Below are 27,974 nucleotides of genomic sequence, written 5' to 3' on the forward strand. Positions count from 1 at the left end.
GAAAGGCACTTAATCTTCAACTTACAAGCCAAACGTACCCTCTAATTTTGTCTGCACCAAGCAGAAACACTTCAAACCTTATTTCTTAGGATATATTCATTACATGTTGCATTTGTACTGCTAAAGTGACATTTCTATGGGCTTCATTTGCCATAATGGATGCTCAGAATTTGTACAGGTAGACCATGAAACAAGAGCCAAGCTGTGACTGGAGGGAACACATGGCTGGCTGTTCTTAAAAAGCTAACTTTTCCCATATGAGCAGCATCACACAGGACCCCTGAGAAGAAATAAGACAGAATCCACAACTCCGGGGCAGTGCTCAGTTGCCTGAATGTCCAGTTCTTCTCTGTTCCTCATGATCCCTCTTTCCAAAGCAGGCCAACAAGAACGCCACTCTTCCCCGATTATTAAACTCACGTGTAACTCAGGTCTAGCTGTGCCCTGTAAAAGTCGTATTTATCACGGAAAAATAGAGCACAGCATCACCACCAGAGGTCTGCATCAGAGAACACACCCCTTATTTCTGGCACCTCTTCATCTTTATGCATAACTGTCCTCAGATCTACTCCTGGCAATGTCTGGATGCTCAGAAATGCTGTGGTACTGTCACTGTCAGGCTACAACGTAATCAGCAGCATCAGCAACGTCACCATTCGTACCTACACGAGGCTGCGCTCAGGAATTGGTGAAATACAGAGAATGCCTCAGAGAAAACAGTTCAAAATACGTACAGAAATGGAATAACCTCCCATCAGCAAGAACTGTACGCAATGCCAGCTTGGCACCCGCCTTCCAAATCAGCTCCTGGACTCAAGGGTCACCTACTGACATCTCCTTACGCCTTTCGGCAGCAGACTCATCATCCCTCTTCCTCAGTGCTTTACCCTCGCCACACAGCAGGACTCCCCTGCAGCCCTTCTCTCCAGCGCCGTCCACCCTCCCCACCGGGTTTTTGACAGATGCCCCCAGGCAGCGCTTGGCGTTTTGCAGACGATCAGAAACATCGGGCTTGCCTGCGAGCCTGCTTAAGCTCATCCTTCCTGAATTCTTAACTCCTTCCCTGTTCCCGGCAGCAGCACGACAAAGGCGGGTCCCGGTAAAGGCACCCGCAGCGCAGCTGCCACGAAGGAAAGGCCCCGACAAAAGGCAGGAGGGTGTGAGCCGAGGGCACGGCCAGGCCAGCGGGGAGCAGTGGCGGGGCTCACTCCGGGCTCACGGCATCGTCAGGGCGGATCGCGGGTGCCGAGAGCCCCGGTGCCCGTAGCAACAGAGCCGGCGATCCGGCAGGAGGAGCCCGCAGAAAGCAGCCCCGCACACACAGCGGCACCGACGAGGGATGAGCCGCGGAGCTTCGCAGGATTCCCAGACTCCAAGGATCCGCAAAACAAACGCCTTCTCGCGTCAGGGTGCCGCGCTCCTAGAAATCCCGCAAACCTGCCTCTCGCAGCAAACGCTGGTACAGTATAAGGAATAAACACAGCAGGGAGGGACTGTGGACCAGAAGCTGGAGAGGGAGCAGACACTTGAAGGCTATTTCTGGCTCATCTGCTGATTTTCTATTTTCCTTCAGGCAAAACATATTGAAATTCTGTAAAAACTGTGTGGAGTGCTACACTGTCCGTTGTTTTGCCAAGCGCTCTGATAACGCGAGCAGATAAACATGCCTACAAAAGTAAGAAACCTCTGACAGCAGATACATTACTGTATTAATGCACACAGATAAAAATAGAAAACGCAAGTTACAGACACCTATCAACGTGCAGGTTCATCTTTTTAGCAGAAACGTCCACTTCCCACCACCTTTTTTTCTCCCGACTCTCCCAAGTGCGGGAAGGAAGCGGGTTTCCCCTCCATGCGCGCGTTCCCAGGCATGACAGGACCTACTGTAACCATCTACACCATCGAAGAAACTGGCTACATTTCTTCTTTCCCTTTGCTCTGCCCACTTTCTTACCAGCAGCCTCAACTACCACTTAACTGCGCTATTGAAACACTGCATAACAAACTGCTACATCGATACTGAGCAAGGCAAGGTGTTTTTTGTTTTGTTTTTTTTTTTTCCTAACGAAAGGCACGCAATTTCTGGAAACCCTTCTGGATAATATATATTGATTTACACTCCTGCTGTAGATTGGATTCTCTTGTCTTAAATACTGGGTGAATTTTTTGCTTCTTTACTCATAGAAGCCACTTTCTGTCTGTCCATACGCACATACACACCTGTATTCATATTGACTTAAAGCCTCGGCTAAATTAATCACTGATTAAAGTTAAAAAAAAAAAAAAAGCAGTGGAGTGATGCAAACGTTTCTGAAGGATGTTGCCACCACTGTTCTTAACAGAGAGCTTGTTTGTCCTGTCATGGGCCCACGTCAAGACTGAAATACTCCATTCTGCAAACGCTGGAATGGATGAAGATCCATCAAAGACTGGCATCCTGAAACAGTTTAAAGAACTCTGAAGACATTTGGGGTACAGGGCTGTTGTAAAGTACAATAGGTAAGTAAGCTTATTCTAATTGACCCAGGGCTCAGTGCAGAAGAAAATGAATTCTTGCAGCCTTTATTAAACTACTTCTACAGAAGCCTCCAGCAACAAGAGTCTTAAAACGCATTAATAAATTATAATTAGGGATTTCTTATCTCTTTTACATGCTTACAAATTAAAATCCAACTAAGTCAAAGAAAGGCTTCCATTGACCTAGAAGGCTTGGGAGAATCTCCCTATAATTTTCACTGATGATAGCAGGAACTGTGTAAAGGAAAAATAAGAAGCTAATATTTTGCCAAGCGAAAACAAATTCCACAAAGTGTGTGGAATTCTTGGTGAGCATCATTTCGTAAACCTGGAGAGCGTGTGATAGAAAGACAGTTTTGTCTTGCAGCAAAAAGTGAGGGGAAAACTCTATTTCATAGTAATTAGTTACATGGGAGCTCAGAGAGCTCAATTAAAGCCAACCCCAAAGCAGCCAGGTCAAGCACTGGCTGTGCACAGCCGTATCACTCACCTGCAATAAACCATCTGCCAGAATAGTCGGCTTATGGTAAATATTTGCGGGCACACACATGACCTAAGCCTGTTTACCTTAACCATTAATGGCAGGACACCTACACGCCCTTCGTTGACCTCAGTGTTACTGTGTCATGGCTTAATTCTTCAGGACATTTTGCAAATGAAATTAAATTAAACATTTTTACCATGGTAACAATTTTTTCTAACTGTGATAGACTGAATGGCCCAACAGTGGGAGAGCTGACCAGGCTCTACCAACAGTGTCAGTGCTCAGTCTCTGCAGGATTTCTGTGCTGTGACTGGACCTCAGTTTAGTTTCGGTTTTAAGCCAATAATTTTTATTTATTTTATTTTTTTTTAATTCTCAGAAACTCACATAAAATATTAAAAAGTAAAATTAAAAACTAAACACACGCATCTTCCGGCTCTTCTTACACTTTTTGAAGGAACCGCTCAGAGGTACTTTCCAAACAGAGACATCTCTTTTACTCTCTTTAAATAACAGCATTCCACACTCATTTTGTATAGTATCTCTAGCAACAGGTATGGTATCACTTTGGTTAATTTATCTGGTTAACAAATAAACCCCTCTAATTTACAGGAATCTTTTGTAGCAGCCAGCATCAGGATACAGAGCTATCAGTCCCATGGAGGTGGAGAAGAGATCATGTGATGCTCAAAAATACATATCCCTACCTAGGGACACAGTTCACTGCTGGGTCCTGGGTTCTTCCCTTGGGAGTCAACAGCTCTAGAAACTCCTACAAAAATCACAGAATCATAGAACAGTTTGTGTTGGAAGGGACTTGAATGGTCACCTGGTCGAATTCCCCTGCAATGAACATAATTTGGTGGGAAGTCAGATGCCTTAAGGCCATGCCTGTTTTTAGTCTGAATTGTGCTCAAATCACTTATTCCATCTAGCAAAAATTAAGCATACTAATTCCCCACTACCAAGGGGAAATATTTATAAAAATAGCAAGCAATTCATTACAGTAAACAATCTCTTGCTGCCGGTCCAAGGCTCCAGCAGCACAACACGCTGACAACTCTTCCAAACACAGACAGAAACAAGCACTTTGCAGAACAGAACCCAAAGTAATTGATTTCCTACCCCTGCCTCCAGTATGATACTTCCAGCTAAGCCAATCTGAGTGTGAGGCTTTTGGTGCTTGAGGAGAAGCACACTGTGAGTGCTTAGGATGGGGATTTGTGCCCTGTGTAATCACATCAAATAACTTCCCATAGAAACTCAGGAGTGTTTTCAATAACTTGCAGTGAAACCATCTGCCTGTGGTTACAAAAAATTTCCAAGTGCCACTTTTTCAGATGCATAATGGCTTGTCAGTACAACACTCTTAATGAGGCATCTTAGCAGATCAGAAAAATATCTAGTTTCCACTGTAAACACTGTAAAAGCTGCCTTTGCTTATTATATATGAGGAGGCAAAAAAAAAAAGATAGAGAAAAGCACAAGAAAGAACTTCCACCCTGATGAAGGATTTCTGCAGAGGAAACTCATTTTAAACAACAATGCTGTCACTCAGGACTCAAAACTAATGAGGAACCTAGGGATGAGGAAAAACATCCCCAAGCTAAAACTTTTTCCGGACGCTAAGCACCACGCAGCACTCAGGAGAGCAGTTTGCACGGGGGTGTAAACAGCCACACAACCTGGGAGTCGGTTTACCTGCAGGCTTATTAACCTGCTCTGGATTACCTGTTTTGATGTTTTACCTTGATTTGCCCTAGGACATCTCTATTAAAAAGTCTAAAAACTGTTCTCACACTTCTCCACTGAACTACCATGCCAGAAACTCACATCATGGACAATGATGCCTCTGGCTCCAGTAGACACACTGAGACATCATGAGAGGTAAGGTGTAAAATACAGCTCTTCTTTTTCGTTTTTTTTTTTTTGTATTTATCATAGAAATAACATATTTACAAATATATATAGGATTTACATACATATACATAACATTCCAAACTAAATTCCAAGGAGAAGATACATCTTTAGGCAGCTACAGAGCAGGAACTCATTTGTAAACGTTACAGCCTGAGCAGCCATCACTAGCGCGACGTATTTTTACTTTATTTTAAAATCACACTGCACCAAAGGTCAGCCCTCTGTCATCACCTGATGTGTATCGGGTGGACAAGCCAAAGGAATCATGCTGATTACAGCTCGGTGAGGACCTGTCCTTGGAAATGGTCCTACAGAAGGAGGAGCGTGGTAATTAGGACAGTTTCTTTCCATATCATTTCAATACTCTATCAGACCCATTAGATCATTTACAATACAGCACCTCAGCCATTTTCTTCCACCCCAGGATGGTAACATCACTGATCCAAAACTGTTGTAGGAGGCTCAATAGCTTTCTCTGAAAGACTGGGCTAATTACTATAATCCCCTGCAGTGTTACTGAGGTGGCAAAATCTCAAGAGACTGGAACTTGGGGTGGAGTGACAATAGGCTTAGGGACAAAGTTTCTGTATTGAAAAACTGGCTGTGCTCAGTACCAGCAGCTGTAACTGATATTCAATTCCTTTCTTTCCTTTCTTTTTCTTATCTTCAGAAGCTATAAGTAACAGTCAAGGTTAAGGGATAGGTATAAGCAGCAGTCAAATAGGTTGCTAACCAAGCTGTGGAAAACAGTTACAATTCAAAAGCAACAAAATACAGCAGAAGTTTCATTTTGTGATTTCTACCAAAGTTCTGGAACAAAGGAAAACGAGAGGAGAAAAAAAGGAAAAGTCAAGCTCTGGACCAGGCTGCCCAGAGCAGTGGTGGAGTCACCATTCTTGGAGAGATGTAAAAGATGTACACATGTGGCACTTGGGAACATGGCTTAGTGGAGAGCTTGACAGTGATGAGAGAACAGTTGGACTCAGTGATATCAGAGGTTTTTTCTACCCTAAATGATCCCATGATTCTATGCAGAGAAAGAAGAGTTCCTGGCTGATCCACCAAAATTTTGATGCCCAGAAACATACTAAAAAAAATTTTTCAAGTCTATTTAAACAGTCAAATTGCAAGGATTTTTGATGTGAGCAAGGCCCTGCTGCCCTACCTAGGAATACAGCTGCCCTTTGAGACCCCAAGTACACGGTGACTGTCACGCTCCTGCAGGCCCTGCTCTGGCTGCCCTGGGGACACCTGCATGGCTCAGCAGAACGGGGACTGGAAACGGCTCCCTGCTGACTGGATCGCAGGAAAAATTGGATAACCTTCACAAAACTACACAGAGGACTTCCAGAACAATGAAGGAGCTCTGACATAAAGAGAATAATGAACAGAAAGAGCAGACAAAGTCAATTTGTTAAGAACCTAATCACGTCAAATAAACTGATGTTTCGGGGGGGGGGGGGGGGGGGGGGTGTATTTTAATAAATGTATTTTAAGTCTTTCAAATGGACCTGCATAAGAAAACTGGTATGGGATAGATGGAGGTAAAATCACAAAAATAAGGCTGTTTCGTATTCTTTGTTATGCATCTCTGAACTGTGAGTGCTGGAGATGAGATACTGGATCTGTAGAAATTTCAGCAGCTTGGAAGGTAAAACTCACATGGGAAGCACACTCAGGGAGAAGAGGAGGAGATGGACTCAGATTTTCCCTACCCATCACACTGTCCAAAACCTGATTTAAATATCAAAAATCAAAACTAGGCAAAATTAGACAAAAAAAAAGTTTAAAATTTATCAGTCAATTCTACCCATTTGAGTGAAGTTTTTCTGGTTTTCTGCCAGTACAGATGATACAGAAATACAGCTCTACACTCACACATTTCATACGTTCTTCAGCTCTAATAGCTAGTGTCCATGCAGTCATCTACTAAATGCATTACTTGTTATTTCCGACACAAATACAGAACAGAGCTATCTCCTTATTCCATTTGTCTCTTCAAAAGCATTGCCTGATTGTGCAAAAAAAGCCTTCAGAGAAAAATAATGAGAGGAAAAAATTCCAAGCCTGCTGCAGATAACACTAATTTCAATGTACATCTTCGTTATAAAGATCTGCCTTTGATTTGGACACTTGTTTCAAGTAAATTAACATACAAACCAGAAATTAGCACAGATAAAACAAAGGATGAAATTAATTTTAACATTTCTGTCTTTTTTTTTCTACTATGTTTCAGTAAAAAGGGGAACTGGTGCCTTTCATACACCAACTGTGAATTTGTCAGGTGAACTTCGGTGCCATCTAAAGCGTTCTTTGTCATCCAGCATAAAAGTCGACCATTCCACTTTTAATGTACTCCCACTCCTTTGTTGACAAACAGAGGGTTCAAAAAAGTCACAGAAGCACAGAATGGTCTGGGTTGGATAGGACCTTAAAGATCAAAGTCAGCAGCAGAGGTTCATTAATTTGTAACTAGTCATGCTTAAAAAGCCTAGTAAAAAAGTAGGTCTTCCCAGTCTGAAACGTGAGGGTAAAATAATGCCTGGAACAAATGATATAAAATTATTTCCTGCTAATTCTGTGCATGTGATTGAAATTACTAAAATTTATCTCATGGAGCTGATAGTTTTAATGTTCATTAAAGAGCTACACAGAGAGAAACTCTTGTTTAAAGTTGAAATGCCCCAGTGCGAGATGCACACGGGCACCTACAGGAAAAAAAGCATACACATCCCATCACCACTAAATCCTTTTTTTTAGAAAAGCTGTTGATTACATCTCAACGTTTCTCAGCCTCCCTCATTTGTAATTTCCATTGCAGCTATCTAAAGTCAACCCCTCCACTTCTTGTCAGCAAATAACCACCAAAATGGCACATTCATCCCTCACCGTGAAAGTCATTAACGAAGAACAGAGTTTATCTCCAAGATTCACTTTAAAAGCAGCACTGCTCATGCTAAAATGGCATGGTAAAAGCACTGAAATGTCTGTTACCAAAGGGAATTATAAGATTGCAGCCTGGGATTTAAAGAAGTCTCAGTGACACAATATCCTTTTAAAGTGGCTGTGATTAGCAGGGTACCCTGAACATTCTCAGCACCTTCAACTGCACATTTCTGAGGTGACATACACACAAACTCATATTGATCTAGGAATGTTTAAATAACTACAGCCAAACTGATACAAGCCCTTCTGAAAACACTCTTAAAGACTTTTAAATATTAAATACTTTTTAAAAATGTAAACCAGAAGAAATAAATAAGTATAGGGTTTCAAATTAATACACAAATGCAAATACAGAGTAGATGACATGAAGCTGAAGTGTCATGCCCAAATTACTCTGAACAATAACACCCTGAGAGCTCCAATACAGAAAGAAAATAAACTAGTGAACCTGAGAGAGAATTAGATACATTTCAAACTATCTACTCATTAAATACCAAAATAATTAAAATACCATGCTGCTTTATAGCCTTTCACTTTTTAGCAGCACTCTAAATTAATTCCAATTCTATTTGCCCTCTTTGGCATATCCTCAAGTAAAACACCACCTGGCTTAATTAACCACGATTGAAAAATACATCGTTCATCATGGAGGAGCTGAAACTCCTGTCACCATTGCCAGGAGGAAACAAGAGTCTGGAGTTCCCAGATTGAAAGTTTTCTGGAAATGCACTACACGAATCACTGAGGATTTATTTCTTTATATTCTAAACCAAAAGGAGATTTTTTTTTCAAGAAGACAAGGTGTGGGAATGCATCTCTTCTGCTAACGACTGGGAAGGTGGTGGGGAAGCTGCTCTCATTCATCTTGGCAGTGCCCAGGCTGCCACTGCCTGGATCACACCCCCTCTTGGGGAGCCCAGCAGCAGCACAGGGGTGACAGCGCCAGCGGCATAAGGACAAGAGCTTGAATAAACTCTGAACAAAATGCTTGGCTGGCAGCCGAGGCCAGTGAGACAGAGGTTTTAAGCATATTCTGTAAAAATATCAAGAGAAGAAATGAAGGAAAGGGGTGATAAACAGTATTTTCAAAATTATGTCTACAGAATAGAGAGATGCTGATAAAACACCCGTATTTTTTTAGAATCACAACACAATTCTTTTGCCAAAAGTTATTCCTTTTTTGACTTTCCAATTACCTTCCCTAAAAGCGTTCCATATTTTTCTGTGAGTCTCCATTTTATTTCACTCCAACTATATTATGTGCCAGCAATCCAGTTGTGAAACCCCTGCAGTTAAGTTCCCAGAGGCTACAGAAACATTCCTTGATTTAGAGCAGCTGAAGAAATAGTTCTTTATTTAAGCAGACAGAAAGATGGAAGGCATTTAATGACCTAAGGAAAAAAAATCCACTGAGCACTGCATGAAGTGACAGCGGCTGGAGAGGACAAAGGACTTCACCAACCATTTGAACCTTTAAGGCCAAACCCAAAGATTAAGATCAGCTTGAAGAGAGGTTGAAGGAGATCAACGTAGAGAAAGTATGTTTCTTTTAGCTCTCTCCTGAAATATTACCTAAGACTAAATGTAATGTCAACAGAGTAAACCCCCTAATAATCCCTGCTGTTATTTGTAAGGGTTTTCCACACCTGGAATTTTGTTTATAGTTCTCCTGTATCAGCAGCTCACTGTGCATGTGCAGCTACGGAGTTCATCCTCTCCACACTCATTTCATGCTAATAACTTCCTCAACCTCAGCCAACAGGAGATTGAAATTCTGGGCATTAAACCATGTCACAGTAAGTAAAACTTAACTATATTCTGTTAGCACATGCATCCAATGACATCATCCTTACCCCTTGACATGAACCCTGCACTGACAGAAACCTGTCACAAGCGCTGCTGTTCCCAACGCTCTCACAATGAATGCACCCTCCCTGCTGTCCTTGGAGCACTCCATGGATGTGCCACATCTGAGGTCATCCTCAAGGCTGTACTGCCTGTACACAACAACTCTGAGGAAGGCTTCCAGAAACGCAGAACAGTGCAACAGCTGGGGTGAAATCACCTTCCAACCGAGTGAAAGGAGTCCCTCCAAGCAGCCACACTCAACCTGCCACAGCCTGAGGGTTTTGTTTGGTGTAGCAGGGCAGTGCCAGAGTGTTCAGCTTCAAACACAACAAGGAAGAACCTCGCTTCATATTTTGGAAACAATGATGCAAACTAATTTGCCAAAACCTCATCCTGATTACCAGCCGTGCTGGGAGGCTTGTAGGAAACCAGAGAAGCAGCACTCTGAAGGCTAGAAAAAAAATAATTAAAAAATCAGTGAAAATAACTCTCTCCAGAAGAAACTGTTGTAATGCCACCTGGAAAAATCCACCTATACATTTCACCACCTCAAGCAGTATGTGACAGACTTACCCAACCCTTACTGTTAAGATATAGTAGGTCAGAGCTGCAAACTGCCTTTAGAATTTAAAGGTGAATTGAAATGTTTCCGAAAGATAAGTAACTGCACATTTCCACAGCTATCTGCTGGATTTTTTGGCATATGCTGGGACTCAGACTGATAGCATTACATGTTTTCCACAAACACCAATATGGACAAATGGCTGTCACTACTACTGCAGTAAAACCAGACAGTAGTTTTACTAGGTAACAAGAAAAACATTTCCAGAGAAGGATTAAACACCTGGCCTAAGAACTGATCAATCAATGCTCTAAGTATATTGAAAACCAGTCCTAAATCAGCTATTCATGCAGCCATAAACCTCAAAGGTAAACAAGAAAATATTTGACTTATTCCTGACGGTATGAATTTCAAAGCCATTAAAAAGCAGTGAAAGTTACTGAAGTTAATAGATTTCTTCCATGAAGTTGATCAAGCTTTGACTCAGGCTTTAAAAATGAGCTGTGAGTTTTATTTGAACACAGCTAAGGTAAGGATCCACTTTCTACAGCACATTCATCTCGAATGAGTTCTGAATATTTTGAGCAACATTTGAGAGAAGACTTTGGGCTCAGAATGTCTTTGGGTGAAAAGTACGGGCAGGGAGAGCACAGAGAAGAGGCAGGGTTTTAAAAAGAAGGGGTGTGAGGAATAAAGGCCTCTGGAGATGGTCCCCAGCAGTAGGAGGGATGCAGAAGAGCTGAGGATCCCTGGATCCTCAGCCTTGTTTTGGCACTTGCACCTGAGGCTGCCCCTGGAAGACCAGTGCAAAGCAACTGCCTGCAGCAATACCAATTTTCTCCTGTAAAATACGTTAGCTGCAATAATGAAAAACACTGCTTGAGAAAATAAGTTCGTATTAATATCACCACCACCAGAATGGCAGCCCAATCTCACTTGGTCGAACCAAGCATTACAGCAACATAAATCAAACTCTCATTTCATGTTCCTGCAAATCACATTTTAGACAGAAAAAAGCACTAAATAATTACCTGCTTTTCAAGCTGTACCAATAAAGGGGTTTTATAAGTACATAATAGTGAAAAACATCTCCCTGATGATCTAGTCAAGCACTGAAACCCTCACAGAAAAATCAGCCTCACCTTCTATATGCTCCCAGCTGCTCATTTCCATCCTTTCCCATCCCGTTTCCTGTACAGGGTGGAAGATGGGTTCTCAAACCCAGATGAATTCCTTACTCTGCTTCTCAGGAAGAACATTCAACTGGTGGCAGTGTTGCCTCACACCATTTGTCTAACTGTGGCCTCAGGCTTGGAACACAGGGACCCGAACCCATAACCGGATCACTTTCAGAACTCATTTCTAAGCTCAATTACAAATTCCACAGTTGCATTGCAGCCTTTGGAGACTATAAGACTTTGGAAGGTTTTCAGACTGGAATCAGAAGCGTTTGATTTCCTTCCCTATTAACTAGGCCTTCTCTTTTGGGGAGATCAACTACATCCATTTTCTCAGAAAGTTTCAATTAAAGCTTAACTGTTCCCTCCTTCGGGAAAAGATAAGATAAAGTTCACCAGCACATTAATCCTCCCAAGAGGATGGGTGGAAGAAAAGAAACAAAGGCCTCAGTTCAAATGCCCCTTCCCATGTGAATCATCCCTTAACTATGGGCTCTAGCATCATCACCCAACACATGAAGTTTCCCTTACTCCAACTCATACAAAACCAGATTGTAACAGTTTCTTTGTCTCTTTGATTATATCAAATAGATTAATTTCTTTTATTGCATTTACCACTTACATTCAGTAATTGTTTGGTTTGTTTTCTTTTAAATGCATCTGGTTTCCATTTAGATGAAACTACAATATGCAGAAGATATTTTTCAGCTGAACTTTTTTCCTCAATCACTGAAAGAAATTGGGATATCATACACAGAAGTGCTGTATAGGTACAATCCAGACTATTAGTTCTGTTCAGAGGTAATACCTGGTCTTTACAATGATTTCTAGGAAAGGCAGGCTGTACATCACTATCCTAATTGCTGTCAGCTACATTTCCAAAGGGCCATGCTCTGTAAGCTCCTTCGGTAAAGGAGCAATCTTGAATCTTAAACTGTACATTAGTGCATAATGAGTTCCTGGCAGCTGTTTTCCAACTGAAAGCCATCACCTGCTGCTTCTGCTGGGGATGTGGCTGCGAAAAAAGCAGTTCTGCTGACGAGCAGGGGGGAGAGAGGCGTGCACAAATACACAGCATCACATATAATTAACCACAAGCCCTCACACACTTACACTTCCAAACACGCCTGCAAGTGACTGCAACCTCTGCAGGGGCTGTGGTTTCCTCGAGAAACACCTCCTGCACTCTTGTAAGAGACTAATTAAAAATAAATGCAACAACAAAAGCCTAGCTTGTCTTTCAGGCAAGGGAAGACATGGTAGGGGAAGGAATACTCACTCCTCTCCGCCCCAACTCTGAAGGCAACTGTTACCAAACAAAATAACTCTCCTCTACACTTGACCCATTTAACTTGTATTTCACACCAAGTAAGAGGCTAACAGCAGATCCAAGGGCTGAGTGGGAGGCTGTGATCTCTAACCAGGGCAGTGACCTTCAGACAAGGCACAGAACACATCCCCTTCTTTGTCTTCCCCTTGTTTTCACCAGTGCTGCAGTCATCGTTCTGTGTTCAGCCTGGGTAAAGCAGTTAAAGCACAAATGGAAATGCCAGCTCATAAAGCGCCTTTCTTCAATGTTTCAAAGCTAATGAGCATGAATCACAGATGGATTGGAAAATCTGTGCCCATTCCAGAGCTGCTGTTTCTGATATTCACCCCACTCCGCTCTGTCAGAGGTGCACAGCGACAAGAGCCCAGCTCCTCTACTGATGGAAGCTGGCTGTACCAAGCCCACGCTGACGTCCAGCACGGACTGGAGCCCACTGTGCTCTGTTGCCATGCTCCAGAAAAAAACACAAACAGGCTGGGACACAGCACCACACCACACACCCAAGTGCGCACACGCACACACCAGGCTTCCTTCTCCTGGCGTTTATGCCCATTCATTCACTTTCTGATTAGATCATACCCATGTCCCCACCAGCACAGCCAGACGAGGTTTCCAAGGGCTCAGTCCGTGAATAACCATCACTGTTTCTTGACATTTATGCATTGACATCTGCTCTCCCACACTGAAAGCTGCCAGATGTATTGTATTGGACATTCGAAATATCTTAAAAAAGGAGGACTAGCAGAGTCTTCTGATCACAGGAAAGCAGCACCATTTTTAATACAGAAGGAGACAAGCAAAGTTTAGGATTGTTATCCTGTAGAAGGGTGTAAATTGCTTATCAACACCAGTTCCCACTTTGATTTGCGTACTTCAAAACTGTCACAAATCTTCTTTGCTGCCTCACTACTACGCTGACACACACTTCAAATCCTGCCTTATGAAGGAACCCGAGGAGTGGAACAATTAGCAGGTGTAATTGATCTTGAAGCTGTACTATTCCAGCAATCTGGCATTGCTGGTGCCAATTGAAATCCATAGGTTCTTCTTGCTAAGATCCAGTACTGCAGTGCAATACAAACACACAACAGCAGAGCCTGAATGAAACAAACAAAAGCAACCAATCCCTTCTGAACCACTCAGCTTGTGGCAGAAACCTATATGCTGTTTAACCTAGAAAATCACTTCCAACTGCAATTACTGCCATTTACTCTATCCTTTCTTTTGGAGCCGAGCCTATTCCCCTGAGAGCACTTCATTCACGGCCTAAACTGGGGGGTGTGTGTGTTTGTGTGTGTATGTGAGCTAAACCCAGAGAAAACACAAGTAGGTTACAAATTGTCTACCTGCTTGTAGCCCAAGCACAGCCAGCTGGCAGGAACCACAGAAGAGGTGAGGAAATGCAGGTTGGTACCTACCTTTGCTCTCCCTAAATTGCTGCATGCCCAAGGAACATTTCTATTTCAAGAAGGCTTGGAGAAGGCAAATCAATTCCCAAAGTGACTTGCAACGCCCAAAAGGATACACTGCCTTTTTGTGCAATAGGTAAAAATGCAAGACTACATTTTCCATCCACCAAATTCATATTTAAAATAGAGGAAGACAAATGTGACAATCAGTTGTATGCCCTTTCAATTAGGATTTTTTTAATCAAAACTGACCTGAAGTAATTCACTGTCTCTCACATAATTCTAGAAACTGCACAGAGGGAGGCCTGAACACTGGCCCATCTCCCTCTAGATTTTAAATATTTTCCCCTCCTATATTTGGTGTCAGAGAACAATGAAATGAAACAGAAATAAATGAGAACATTAAAAGCCACGAGGATCCCACTGAATGAATAACAAGCGCAAATTTCTACTGAAAACAGAAATACTGGATTATTCCTACAAAGTGAAGGCATAATGACAGGAAGTTCAAACTTTCAGCTCAGCGATTTCTGTCACCAAGACAAAAGAAGTCTACTTAATCAGCTAGGAAAGATTTTGAAATAATTAATTCCTGAAAATAAATGAGAATGGAAAAGCCTCTGGCCATCTTAGTATTTTTTTTGGCCTCCCTCTGTTCCTTGCATTTCAGAGCTTGAGGGCTCCCAGTACCTAACCTAAATATCTACGTGCTGCATATGTCAGTCTCAATTTGTAGAGTGAAGCAATGTCCCTAGCCAGAAATGTCATCACAAGCATCAACACAGCATGCCCAGTGCAGACAGGGACACAACAACACAAACCCACAGCAGCTCTCATAGGGACAGGCAAGTAGGAGAGGTGGATGCCACGAGGGCAGAGAGAGCATGTGGCTGCCTCCAGTGCAGCCCCAGTGTCCCCAGAGAAGGAGGACAGCCAGCTTTGATCCCACCCCAGCCTCTGTCACCGCAGGGACACGTGACAAAGCCGTGAGATGCCCGAGTGTGATACAGTATGTGCCATACTTGATGGCCCCAGGCACCCTGCAGGGAAAGAGGGAAGCTGGCTAGGGAAGAAGGGACTTCTCTGACTCAGCTGATATTTGCCAAACATTGGTGAAAATGAGCAAGAGCTGTGAATGATAAATCTGGAGCCTGGAATGCAGGCTCAACCAGCCACACCATCCCCTGTAAGAGCCACCACTGATCCAGATCATTTCCCCCTTGTTATCCTCACAGTATTTAATCTGTGAACTGCAACACTGGCACGCATCTCCTAATACACTTACACAACTCCAACCCTTGGCAGATTCCTATTATTCTGTCATAAAAAGAAGAACATTTTAAAAACATATATCCATATAACTTTTAAAGGCCACAATTAACAAATCAAACCTTCCAAGTAGTTGTGTTAGATTTAAGACTTGTTCATTGCATCAATACAGCAGAGCAGAGTAATGGCTCAAGTGACCCTGTTACACTGGAACACAGAGACCTAGAAAAGCCTGGCTCAGCCATGGAGCCCAGACCATGCGCACTCTCTGCCTTACACACTTCATGATGTTAAAAAAACAACCACAAAAATACAAAATGCTCTTGTTCCTATATCCAGCTCTAGCACAGACCATTATTTCCCCTGTCTTGTTGCTCCAAGTAAATGGAAATTATTTCTCGAGAGTGTCACTCACCATGGAGCTGTCATGACAGAAGCACAGAGTGTTTGCTGATACAAATGGGGACACAGAGGTGGGACATTCAATCCCGTTGCGGGAGAAATACACGTCATTTTTGAGTTGATACCATCACACATAGCGACTAAAGCTAAATACAGGAAAGCATTTCCAGCTACAATGCTAGCTTTACACCTGGCACAAAATGCTCTAGAAGACTCGTGATACGAATAAAAGGGAACAAGCAAATCCTGATTTCAGTAACACAAGAATAGCAGGGGAGTTGTATCAGATGAACTATAGTGCAAACCATCTTAAAGCACAAGGAAGACATTTAGAATACAGCTGGTTTGACCCTTAACACTTAACAAAACCGTCCATGACTTAAAAACAAGTTTATTTTTTCTCTATGTATTCTCTTCTTTAAAGAGGAAATTCTAGAACCATATATCTGCCTGTTTACTTTCATGTAAATTGGATTATAGCCCTTCCGAAAGCAAAGCAGTTCCAGTTCTCTCCCACTGGTTCAGCTGAAAGAAGAACAAGACCTTCCAGCCTTACAGCAGCAGCGTTAACGGTAACATTAGCAATATTGAACACCAGTGAGTTGGGTTAACTTGAAACTACCACCTTTCCTTTGTGATAAAGCCTTTTCTATACCTACTGCTGAAAGAAAGAAAAGTCTGTGGTTTTTCTCATTAGCTCTTTTCTGCCTGTTCAATTTACTACTTATCGACTGAACGAGAACCTCCTTTCTTCTAAAGCTAGAGGACGTGATCTCTCTCAGGTGGCACACCCCGGTTTCATTCTGGTTGCATCACCAGATGGCACAGCATAGACAAGAGGAGTGTGGCCACAGTTATTTATCTGTTACCAGTAATAACAGCAGAGTGGGGCAAAGAGCAGCAACTAGAAAAGGCACGGTGGGAATTGGCAAGCATGGAAAGAGTGCAATTCAGGGAAACACCACCCAGAGGACTGAAGCTGCTGCCCTACCAATCCCCACACCGATTTCAGGAGAGATGGTCCCTGGTTCAAACCCTTCTTTTAATGACAATCAATTTGGTAGTTGCAAGAGTGAAATAATCAGATAAACAAGCATTTTAAAATCCTGAAATAGGCACATTTACCACCAATTGAAGTGCTGTGTAATATTATTATGACACTGCAAATGACACAGAGTAAAGAACAGAAACATGGGAGCAGGAGGGACCTCCTCGAAGGAGTTGAACCCAGTCCAGTGATACGTTAGAGAAATCACATCTCATACATAATTAAGTTTCTTTCAGCTTTTTATCTGATTAAACCTATTAGAAGGCTGCAAAGGAGCCTCATTTCCTTTTCCCCTCAGGTTGCCTTTGTTTGAGCACACTAAACCCAAGCTGCTCTGCATTCTGCGTAGGACAGGCTCACTCTAATGGCAATCCCTCTCCACGTTTTGCGTACATTGGGATTCTTGTTCTTGAATATAAGTGACCAACATGACACTTGCATTCCAAAATGGGTCTCAACTACCTTATGCATGGAATAAGAAGTCTGAAGTAATTAAAATTAATTGAAAGGATTAGCTTGTACACTGTAATGATTCCATTAGCAAGCATACAGCTTCCACTGGAAGTACATCACATAATGCAGCCAATTTTATTTAATATAGGAAATTATGCTGAGGTTAGAAAAGGAAGTCTCATTTCTGTTCCTTTAAATCAACATTACAGCTTCCTCCAAGTCTTTTCCGCTATGGGTCTGATTCCAAGATTTTAATTTTTCTTAAAGAATGAGCAATACAACTAACAAGACTGGAATTATGCAATAAGACAAAATGGATTATTTCTGCACTGATCCACCAGACGTGTGGTTTATGAAGAACCTGTAAGTTTAGGAAGAACTTGTGGGTCCCAGAAGCCCCTTTGCCATCAATGCTTTCTATACTCGATATAGGAACATGATTAGTTTTCCCCATGATGACCAACAGTAGCTGGTTTTCATCTGAAACATTCTAGAATGAAAAAAAACAACCTTGAAAGGAATTCGAGGAATTCAGTACTTGAACCCTCTGTAACAGACTTGGCAGAAGACAGAAGAAAACACCAATACATTACAAATTCCCAAACACTCACCGCATTACTCCTTCAATACCAATCTCCCTGAAATTACACCAATAGCAGAATGAGGTCAGTCCACAACTTGCCCCTGTGCTCCTCAATACCAGAACTGAGTGAACACAGACTCTCTTCTCAGGAACATAAATATGATCATATCCCATCTATCACGAGGCAAAATGCCACAGGAAAACTGGACACAACCCTACCATTGGACTAACAAACTATTAAGGCAGCCCAATAATTCACAAGAACACACAAAGCCACAACCATCACCATGAGGATTAAATTTGGCTTTCCATAGGTAGTAATTTTCCCCATTCTATGAACCTTCCAATTTTTCCCATCCGGTGTTAGGACAAAACTGAAGCCTCCTTTTTCTACAGTGTGCACACATTAAAAAAAAAATAAAATAAAAACAAAAAAAGGTACTGCTGAAAAATAGATAAAGTCCTACTTGGCTTCCTTGCTAGGACACCCTCCCAGAGTACAGAAGACCCAGCTGAATGCTGTATCTGAGAAGAGCCGTTCTCTGTCTCTCCCAATACATAGATCAAACTCATCTAGCTCAATTAATATTTAATTATCCACACAAAAGGGATCAACTTCCACAGAACAGATAGAGGGCATATTGGCTGGTGCAATGCAGCTTTGTTCAGCTAAAGTAGTTCAGGACCTGAAAACAGGCTATATTACTTGGGATTTTGGAGCTCTTGAACATGGCACTTTTGTCTCTCTTCTCAAAATAAAATGTGCCTACCTCTTCAAAACACAAAGGAATTCAACCTAGAATCCTTTTACTCTTGGCTATTCCAGGGTCTATCTCCCTCATCAAGAATCTTACCAATTTTGGGATTTTCAGAAAATAATTCGTGGAATTTTAAAAGAAACATCAAAGGCAGAGGCTGTGTTTCCTCATGAAGTCGCTATGGGTGAAGAGTGGTGACAGCTCATCCAAAACCAGAACTGAGCTACCAACATCTAGTGCATCAAAACTCAGGGATTAACAATATTTTTGCTCAGTATTTGCGAACTGAAAATGCTCCATTAATATTTTCCAGTTGTAAAAGACTGATAGTTGTAAAAGAAGACACCCAAGCACTTATTAAGCTTTTGAAAAGTGAAGATGAATCAGCTGTTGGAAGATTCTGAATATGGAAACTCAATATAAGAGATGCTTTCCAAGCATTCATTTGGCCGTTGCTGCAACCTTGAAAGGCTGTAGGCTACTTGACTTGGAAAACAATGGAAAAAAAAAAAGAAAGCACAAATACAGAGATTTTAAAAAAGAAGCAATACAAACACCCACTTTGACTCCTCAGACCTTTAAAACCTCTCTCCTACCATGATATTTTTTTCAGATTAACCTAACAGTCCAATTAAAATGTTGGCTATGCACTTAATCTTTTGTTTTTTTGCTTCCTAATGTGGATTTCCATTCCCCCACAAATAAACCTTTCAAATTCAGAGGTGAGACAAAGCAAATTCCCTTTCCTAGTAGATTCTGCTTAAATATAAGGGTAAGATTCTATATAAAATCCCCCACTGTGTGGAGATCCAGGCAATATTCCAAGCACAATTGGGCGGGGTGAGGGCTTCTTCTTCAAATTCTTCTTTAGAATGAATTCTCTCATTCCCTTGTGGTTACAGGTACAGAATCTTCCCTCTCTGATAAAAAGAGGCCTAACAGTGTCACCTATTGCAACGGAGCTTTTTGTCACCAAGTCCAAGCCCATGCCATGCAGAAGTCCCTGAACACACGTCTCTGTGTTAATACCATCTATAACAATTTGTCTTGCTTGTGTACAGTGTTCTTTAAAATGCAAATTCTATGCAAAATGAGGGACTGAACAATTCATCCGTGTATGCTGAGTATGGATTAAATAATTCTTCTTCATCCAGTAAGCAGTCCCCCACATTTCAGTGGGGTAACTCAGCTTATAGCAATTGACATAAAAGAAGGGGAGGGGAGAAGAAGTGTAAACCGTTTATGTCATAATTATGCAGCACCACAGGCATCTCTCCTCCTAAAGGGGAAAGAAAGCCCAAACAGAAATAAATAGCTGCCTGCAATTAAAGCCATAAAGCCATTAAAAAGAGATTACCTCAAGCAGGGGGTTGAAGCAGTGGGCACGGCAGGCTATACCTTGAAAATCAACCATTTGTGACAGAGAGACTGGACACGCAGAGAAAGTGCCCTGGGAACTGGGTGTGGCTAGACAAATTCACATTTTTACCCAGTTATTTGTCTTTAGCACCACCGAATTACCGCAGATGGTTCAATAGCCAGCAACGGATCTCTCTATGACTGTTTACAACACGACCTTAAGAAACATCCCTGGAAAAAATAAACCGAAGGATCATAAACCTCCATCTCCCCAGCTTGAAGGAAAAGGGATGTGGGGCAGCACATGAGCCAATACCATATTCTGCCAAAACAAACCAGCCTCTCTCTTAAGGACAGCCGAGGGAAACCTGCCCTGAGCAGCATCCAATGCCGAACGACACCAACTTCAACAGAACAAAAAAACCACAGAAAATCGCCTCGGCTCAGCCCTCCGGATCGGTTTTCGCAAAGCTATCGATTCCCGCGTAGAGACAGATGGGGAGAGACCCCTCGCTCACGGAGGCAGGGCAGGAGCATCCCCCCGGGCTCCGCGACCCCAAAAGCACGGCTCCCCGCCCGGCTCCGCCGCCGGTCCCGGTCCCACCTTCTTGGGTCTCTTCCTCCGCTGGCTGCCGCCGTTGCATTTCTCGCCGCTGTCGCTCTTCTGGGCCGCCTCCTCGTTCATGGCAGCGAGCGGCACTGCCGGCTCCGCGCTGTGCCATGCAGGCTCCGCGCCCAGCCCCGGCCGAGGGTGGCACCGCCGGGGCAGGGCCGGGGGCGGGCGCAGCGACAGCGGCGGCGTTGCCGTGGTGGCGGGGCGGGGACGGGCGGGGACGGCGCACCCGAGCTTGGGGGTGATGCTCCGGGGGGCAGAAATACTGTGGAAGTCACCGAGCGGCTGGGGTTGGAAAAGTCTTCAACTCATCTCCTAGTTCTAGCCCCCTCCACTAGGTTGCTCCAAGTAACCTGCCCCGTCCAGCCGGGCCTTGGACACTTCCAGGGATGGGGCAAGCCCTGCGGCACGAGGTGCTGCTCGCACGCCTTCCTTATTCCCCAACACATTCACGTGAGCGAGGTATTTGGCCACAGCTCTAACATCCAAGAGATGATTCAGTGTCACTATCAAAGCACACAATGGCACCACGATGTGCACAGCACAAGGCGTTGTATTGCACCATGAAAATAAATCACCTCCTCCTTGGGTTGGAAGAACAACGCAGAAACATTCACAGGTAAATTTATTCTTCTATGCCTTCAGACGAACACTTTAAAAAGAAAAAAAACTATCGCACTGCTCCACTTCCAGCTGAAAAAAACAGCCAAATAACTCGCCCTCCTTCTCCAACAGCAGCGAAGGCTGGGGAAACAAAAGAAAAAAAACTGCCTTTAACTGCTTACTCAGCAGAGGAGAGGCTGGAGAAAGTGGAAAGGACCCAGTGAGGCATGAATTCACTCTCCCACAATCACGCTGTCTGCGAACACAACGAACATCTGCAGCACAACAACAATGTGAGCTGTGTAACCATCTCAAAATCTTTTTTCTTTCCCTTACTTTAAGAGCGACTTCTTTGTTACTGTGAGCAGTAGTAAATTCTAGACTAAAATGAGAAAACTCATGTAGAAGTAAGGGGAGCTACAGATCTTGAAGAAGGCGGGTGCTATACAACACTGCATCTGTTATGCCATAATTAGAGCTGCAATCACCGTCACAGCAAGGATTTTGGGGAAGACATACAACAGTCATTTGTTATCAGCATCAGACACCCACAGAATTCATTTGGGGAACCTATGGAGAGGCAGCTATCTTATTAATTTACAAACATAGATCCTGGTTTTAAAGAGAGAGGCCATTCCCCATTTCTAATTTTAGTCAAATTTTGCACAAATTCATCCCTCTGCCCAGCCCTTTCTCATACCAAACTAAGCCATTTACAGTCTTTGTCTGACAATTGCTTATTCCCAATAAGTGATTCTTGGGTTAAGCACATTGTTGAGGTATGTGACGGTTAAGTATTGTGTGTTTTCTTCTTATAATGTTTCTTGCACTATTAAAAGAACTCAGTCACTGATACTTCTGAGCGTAAAGATGAAGTAAGCTTCAATCACACAGGATGGTTCTTGTAACTAACAATCATGTATGATGGTTCTGAAACCCCAGAGATAACATGATACTGCAGTGATGTAGAGGGGATAAATAAACTATCTCACTCTGCCAAATTTCTTCCTTGTCCCTGTGTCCCTAGAGATGGGCCTTTTTATTGTATTTTTAATTCTATATTTACTTTTAGTCTTCAACCTGAAAAAATCAAGGACACAGGATTGCTGGAGACATCCATGATAGCCAGGAAATGAGCAGATTTTCCTGTGAGACTTCGATGACGGAAGGCTTGATGCCTGGTGAAAGGAAGAATTCTCTGGGAGTCACTGTGAGTAGCAAAAGGGCAGTGCTCTGGGGAGGCAGCCAGTGCTCAGTGCAGGCTGGAAGGTGTGAGGGAGGAATGAAACAGACAGTTTGAGGATTTCCAATTACCATCCCCATTTCTCACCTGACCTTTCTTTTTTTGCTATCAGTGCATGGCAGTTGCATTGTCACACAACTCACTGGCAAATCAAGGGTACAGGGTGACAGTGCCCACAAACAAAAACCTGTTGTGACGAGTATTCGAGCTACCAAACCACCCCACATTCACGGGTACAAGCTGGCTGAAGGATGACAAACTCATTAACCTGAACTGCTCTTAGCTCCTCTCCCCAAATCCTGGGCATTCACCTTTGGCAGTGCAGCTTTAGGTGTAGTCAAAGAAAACAAATGCTCTTGGCTCAGTAACAACACAGCGGTACTCTTCATTTCCCACGATCCCAGAAATCCAGCATGAAACCAAAACAACCTAAGCTAACCAGGCAGGGAATCACAGCTGGTGTCAACTGACAACAGATCTGATAACAGCACAAAATCAGCCCTAAAAACCACACAAGCTGCCTCAGAAATGCCCACACAGCCAAGGAAGTCCTAGATATTCAGAAATGCTGAAGGCATTCATGCTCATTTAAAGCAGCTAAGAAAGAAACATTACAGCACGTGTACTCCATTTCCTTCACAAAATTTATTAAAAAAAAAAAAATACATGTAGACATAAACTTCCAAGACTGGAAATGCCACAGAAAGTAATTTTTAATTCGCTTGAAACAGGGCTGTGGTCACAAACCTGATCAGCCCTCAGCAGTTTATGAAGGGGATAGCAGATGTCCAGACCATACCTATGAGCCCACAGAATGAGAAGTGGCTGGTGTTTCATGATGGGACAGTTCCCGTGAATGAGGGTTTAGGTGAGCAGGTGGATTAGTGTGTGGAGACTTTCCACACACAATGGGATATATCCCATTGGTTATGTTGTTCCCAGGCTGTATTCATTACACCTAAGTCCAGCCACCTAGCTTGCCTCAATCCACCCCACATCTGAACCCCAGTGCCATGTAACCGCCTGTCAGGTTAACAACACAATTTCCTGTCTTCAGACAGCTTTGATCAAGGGGATTTCACCCCAGCTTAAATTTTCTTTACAAAGCTGAAAAGAAATGATGCAAACGTGTGAGGCAGCTCCCTGAAAGTCCTTCAGCAGCGTGCTGGTCATTCTCTCTGAAGTACTGCCAGACGTTTCTTGCAGGGCAAGAAATTCAAGCATTCAGGGCAGCAGAACTACAGGAATCCCTTTAACTTGCTACACGCTGTCAGCCAGAGCAGCTTCCTCGCCGAGTTTCTTTGTTTTCCAGACCCAGGACCCACGCTCCCAAATTCATTCCTATTGTCATGTAAACCCAAGGCACGAGTGTCCTTGTTACAGCTGCAGGCAGATGGCTCCAGCCCGCACCAAGCGGTGTGATGGTGCAGCTGCGTCACTGCTGCTGTGCAAGACAGCCAGCTTACCACTCCCTCAGGCATGTCTACACGGTCAGTCTGACACAGGACTTCCCAGAGTCATGCCTTTTATCAGCATTCTAGGTGGCTTCCACAATTAAAAATGTAATCCTAGAAGACCAGCTCCATTCCTGCTGAATTTAACAGCAGCAGATCCATTAAGGTGTTTGTTGTAACGGTCTGAATTTACACAATGAAAATTAGAATTTCATATTCTAGTTGAACTACACCTTCTTTCTACATCCTGACCTTACTTCATATTCAGCACCTGTACTACACATATATATATATATAAAAATTGGAATAATGTTGTCAGCAAGACAGAGCACTCCCACATCCACATTTTGGAACCTGAAGACCAGGGGTATCTTATCGGCGCATCAAATGTGAATGGGAGAGAGTAAAGACCAAGACAGGCTCTTCTCAGTGGTACCCAGCAACAGGCGCAAATTAAAACGCAAGTAAAGAAATACTTGAAAAGCAAAGAAACATATTATTTAGCTAGACCAGGAATTCTTAATCCTTAGAGACACTCAATACTTCGCACTCCTGAGCAATATGCCCTGGCTCACCCTGATCCAACATAAGGATTGGACTATTATCTCCAGAGACACATCTTCATTTGGCCTGTCCTAAAAAGCAAAACCTCTGCATTTATCACATAACAGCAGTTGTTAAAAGCATTAAAATACTCAGCTATTCCAGCTGAGTAATTTCAAATACTGTCATTGTTAAAACAGTGACACCTATATTCTCTCAGTCCCTTCAATGCTTGTAATAAAACCCCTTCTAAATACCATGTGTGCTAAGTGCTCTGTGTCTCCTCAGCAGTGCACCAGAGATAATCAGGTGGGATTTTATCGACCCACCACTGTTTCTGCTGGTTACCTTGAGCTGAATCTCAGCTTCCATCTGGCCCACCCTGATAAGGGAGCAACAACACAGCAAAGCATAAGAGGGTGAAAAAGCTGCCTATGGTTTACCACTGAGTCATTAACAGAGCTGTAATAGCCAAGAGATAAAACTGTGCGTCTATTTCATTATCTTTAAAAATCCGAACAATTATTTTTCTGATGATGAAGTAAAATAACACCGCCCAAATAAGCATTCTCACACACTGTTATTTAAGGGCTCTCTATTTCTTCCTCGATATATAAAGGTCAAACACAGATTACAAATAGGCAGATTCCTCCAATCATGTCACAGTTTTCCATTAAAAAAAAATCACAGAATTTTACAGACCATCTTGTTCTAATACCCCTGTCTTGGGCAGAGACACCTCCCACTACATCAGGTTTCTCCAAGCCCCATGCAACGTGGCCTTGGACATTTCCAGAGACGAGGCAACCTCCTGAGCCAGAGCCTCACCTCCCTCAGAGGGAACAATTTGTCACTAATACCCAATTCTACCCTGGACTGTGTCAGCTTGAAGCTATTCTCCTTTATCCTTGTCACAAACGTGTTTAAGAAGTACTGGAATGCTAGAGAGTTGGAATCTAAAACACAAAACAAAGCCATCTTTCTTTAATCTGGATTTTTGTTACACAGCCATGATTGACTTGGTATTTAATCAACTCAGGACAGCAGGACAGCCTCAAAATAGGCAGCCAGCTTCCAGAAAATACATCTGATGTGTTCTTCCATTGTTTTAACAAATCATGTTTGAAAAGGAAAACCAGTAAGGATACAATAAATGACAAATCCCAGCTCCATTTTGCTCCTTATTTCGGAGAAAAACAGTTCCTCAGATCCCTTCAGTTCAGCACCTGTGCCTTGGACAGCAGGAGGAGCTGACTCCCTCTTCCTATGCCAGGCTGGAGAGGGTCTCTGGGGATGGACCCCCAACTCCTGCACAGCACAAACACCTCACGTCACTGGTTTCCACACAGCACAAAGAGAGCAAATATTTCTGTGGCAAATACACTTGGGTGACTCATTTCCTCGGAGGAGTATCTGTTGCTAGTAGCAACCTCAAAACAAAGAGGACATCTCTGCCTCCTTGTGTAAAGAACAATAGGTAGTAGTACCCTGTCATCTTCAGTCACATATGACACAGTACAATGTACAGACAATGTACAGTTATCCACAAAGTGTGGTTTACAGAAAAGGTTCTTCTTTCAAAGGTACATATTTCCAAATCATGAAAATTTAACATCTGAGTTCGATACTGTTAACAACTTGTATATGTGTTTAATATATATATATTTAATCACTTGGCTCTATTCCTTGTTGCTTCTGTCCTCTAGAAAAGCATCATTCCATTAAAGTGGCAAGGAACTATCAATATTTAACATGTTTTAGCAGGATTCTCAGCAGCAAAGCTTTAAACACTGATCAAAATCATGTCAGCAGTGCCATATGCTGGAAGCAATCTGAGGCTAACTATCCAAATATCCAAGAGCAAAATTAAGTAACACAGAATGCAAATTTGACAGTCTTCTCTTCCTGGAAAGAGTGTCCTCTAATTTTTTTCTCATTATTGAAGCCAAGGCACTGCACTGGCCAGACACAGGGAGCAAATGTGAAAAGAAAAAACTTAACTTTAAAACAACAGGTTATTTTAGTGAAACTCTAAGTTACTTTGTCCCTCAACATTAACACCTCTGAGCTGCTGAAATCCTACTGTACTTCTGCATTAAAATTATCAGCCAAGTACTGCAGAGATAGGGTTGCCTGCCTAGCTCAAAATGCTCCACAAAACACGCACACAACAATCAGTGCTACACAACCCAATCGTCAAAATGCAGATTTAAAATGTGCTGGACCAGGGAGAAGAAATTCCTGCCCTCAGTTCTGGCGTGCAGTAGATCAACCAAATTAAAATCCATGAACTGAAGGCACCATTTTCTGCCCAGTGGGAGCTGCAAATTGATCGTTTGCATTATCCATCCATCTGAGAGTCAGGATTACAGGGATGTGACCTCAAGTAACACCTCTGTTGAGAGGACATCAAACTTCACCGAGAGAAAAGGCTCTTAAGGCCCCTGCAATTATCATGCTGGTCACATGCTCCATGGCGATTGCTATAGTAACCAGACACTTGCCATGGAGACTTTCTAGCTCAAAGCATTCTTCTCTTATGCCTTCAATTATTTTCCTTCTGATAACTGTTAATTTACGTTTTATTTTGGAGTAAAGGAATTGACATTTTTTCTTCTGTTCATCTGGCAAAGAAAAGACTACTAAGAAATAAAATCTGAAATCAGTTATAATAGAAAGGAAAATTAGAGTAAAGCTTTGTTTTATGGGTTGATAAAACACAGTATTTATATTATTTAGCATACACAAACTACAAGAGAAATGTGTCACATTTTCAGTAGAATGAAAAATAATAAGAAAAACTGTCTTTGGCTTTTTTTGTTTGTTTTTTTTTGCCAAGTACTCAAACAAACCTCTGAATTTCCATTACTATAGGAGTGGCTGTTAGTTATGATTGCTATATAGAACCTTCTCTTACTAGGTATCATTTTCCTTTTTCCTGTAAAATATTCGGATCAAACTTCTATATCTTGAATTCAATGTTTTTGATACTGGTCCCAAGATGAATTTGAAATGCTCATCTGAAAGAATTTAGCTATTAAAGGTTTTATATCCACATGTTTTGGATCAAAAAACACAAAGAGGGTAACAGGATTGCCAACACTGCTGGCAAGAAGAACTACCAGGACTGGGAATCTGGGAATGGTACTGGTGGCACAGGAGGGATAGGGAAATTATCCTGGAGGTTGAAAAAGGGGAGATGGACAGGAGTGTCATGCTTCCTAGAGCTAATATGTTCCAGAACCAGGGAGGAAAAGGTCAAGAGAATCAGATGGTTGTCTACTGTTCCAGAAGTAAAGAAAACTAACTAGCAAAGGCACCCATGTAACTTTAGTTCTACCTGTAATGATGCTTTATATACTCCAATAGTTTAATTTCCTATCTGTTGTTTCACCAGAGCCACCTGGCTCTCAGGGCTGAGATAGCCACACCAAGGGACCCGCAGGAGA

At 42.6% G+C, this 27,974-nt stretch overlaps 1 protein-coding gene across 1 annotated transcript in view; it reads right to left on the bottom strand.

The window, feature by feature from the left end:
- The window catches only part of ANK2 (ankyrin 2), a 179,390-nt gene extending 158,636 nt beyond the window's left edge, over positions 1 to 20,754 (bottom strand). The window contains exon 1 of the mRNA XM_062493159.1: positions 20,674 to 20,754. Within this exon, the coding sequence (XP_062349143.1) occupies positions 20,674 to 20,754 (81 nt within the window). The remainder of the gene's footprint in view (positions 1 to 20,673) is intronic.
- Between the last annotated feature and the right edge of the window lie 7,220 nt (positions 20,755 to 27,974).

This window comes from Cinclus cinclus, chromosome 5, assembly GCF_963662255.1.
Source record: "Cinclus cinclus chromosome 5, bCinCin1.1, whole genome shotgun sequence".
Taxonomy (NCBI): domain Eukaryota; kingdom Metazoa; phylum Chordata; class Aves; order Passeriformes; family Cinclidae; genus Cinclus; species Cinclus cinclus.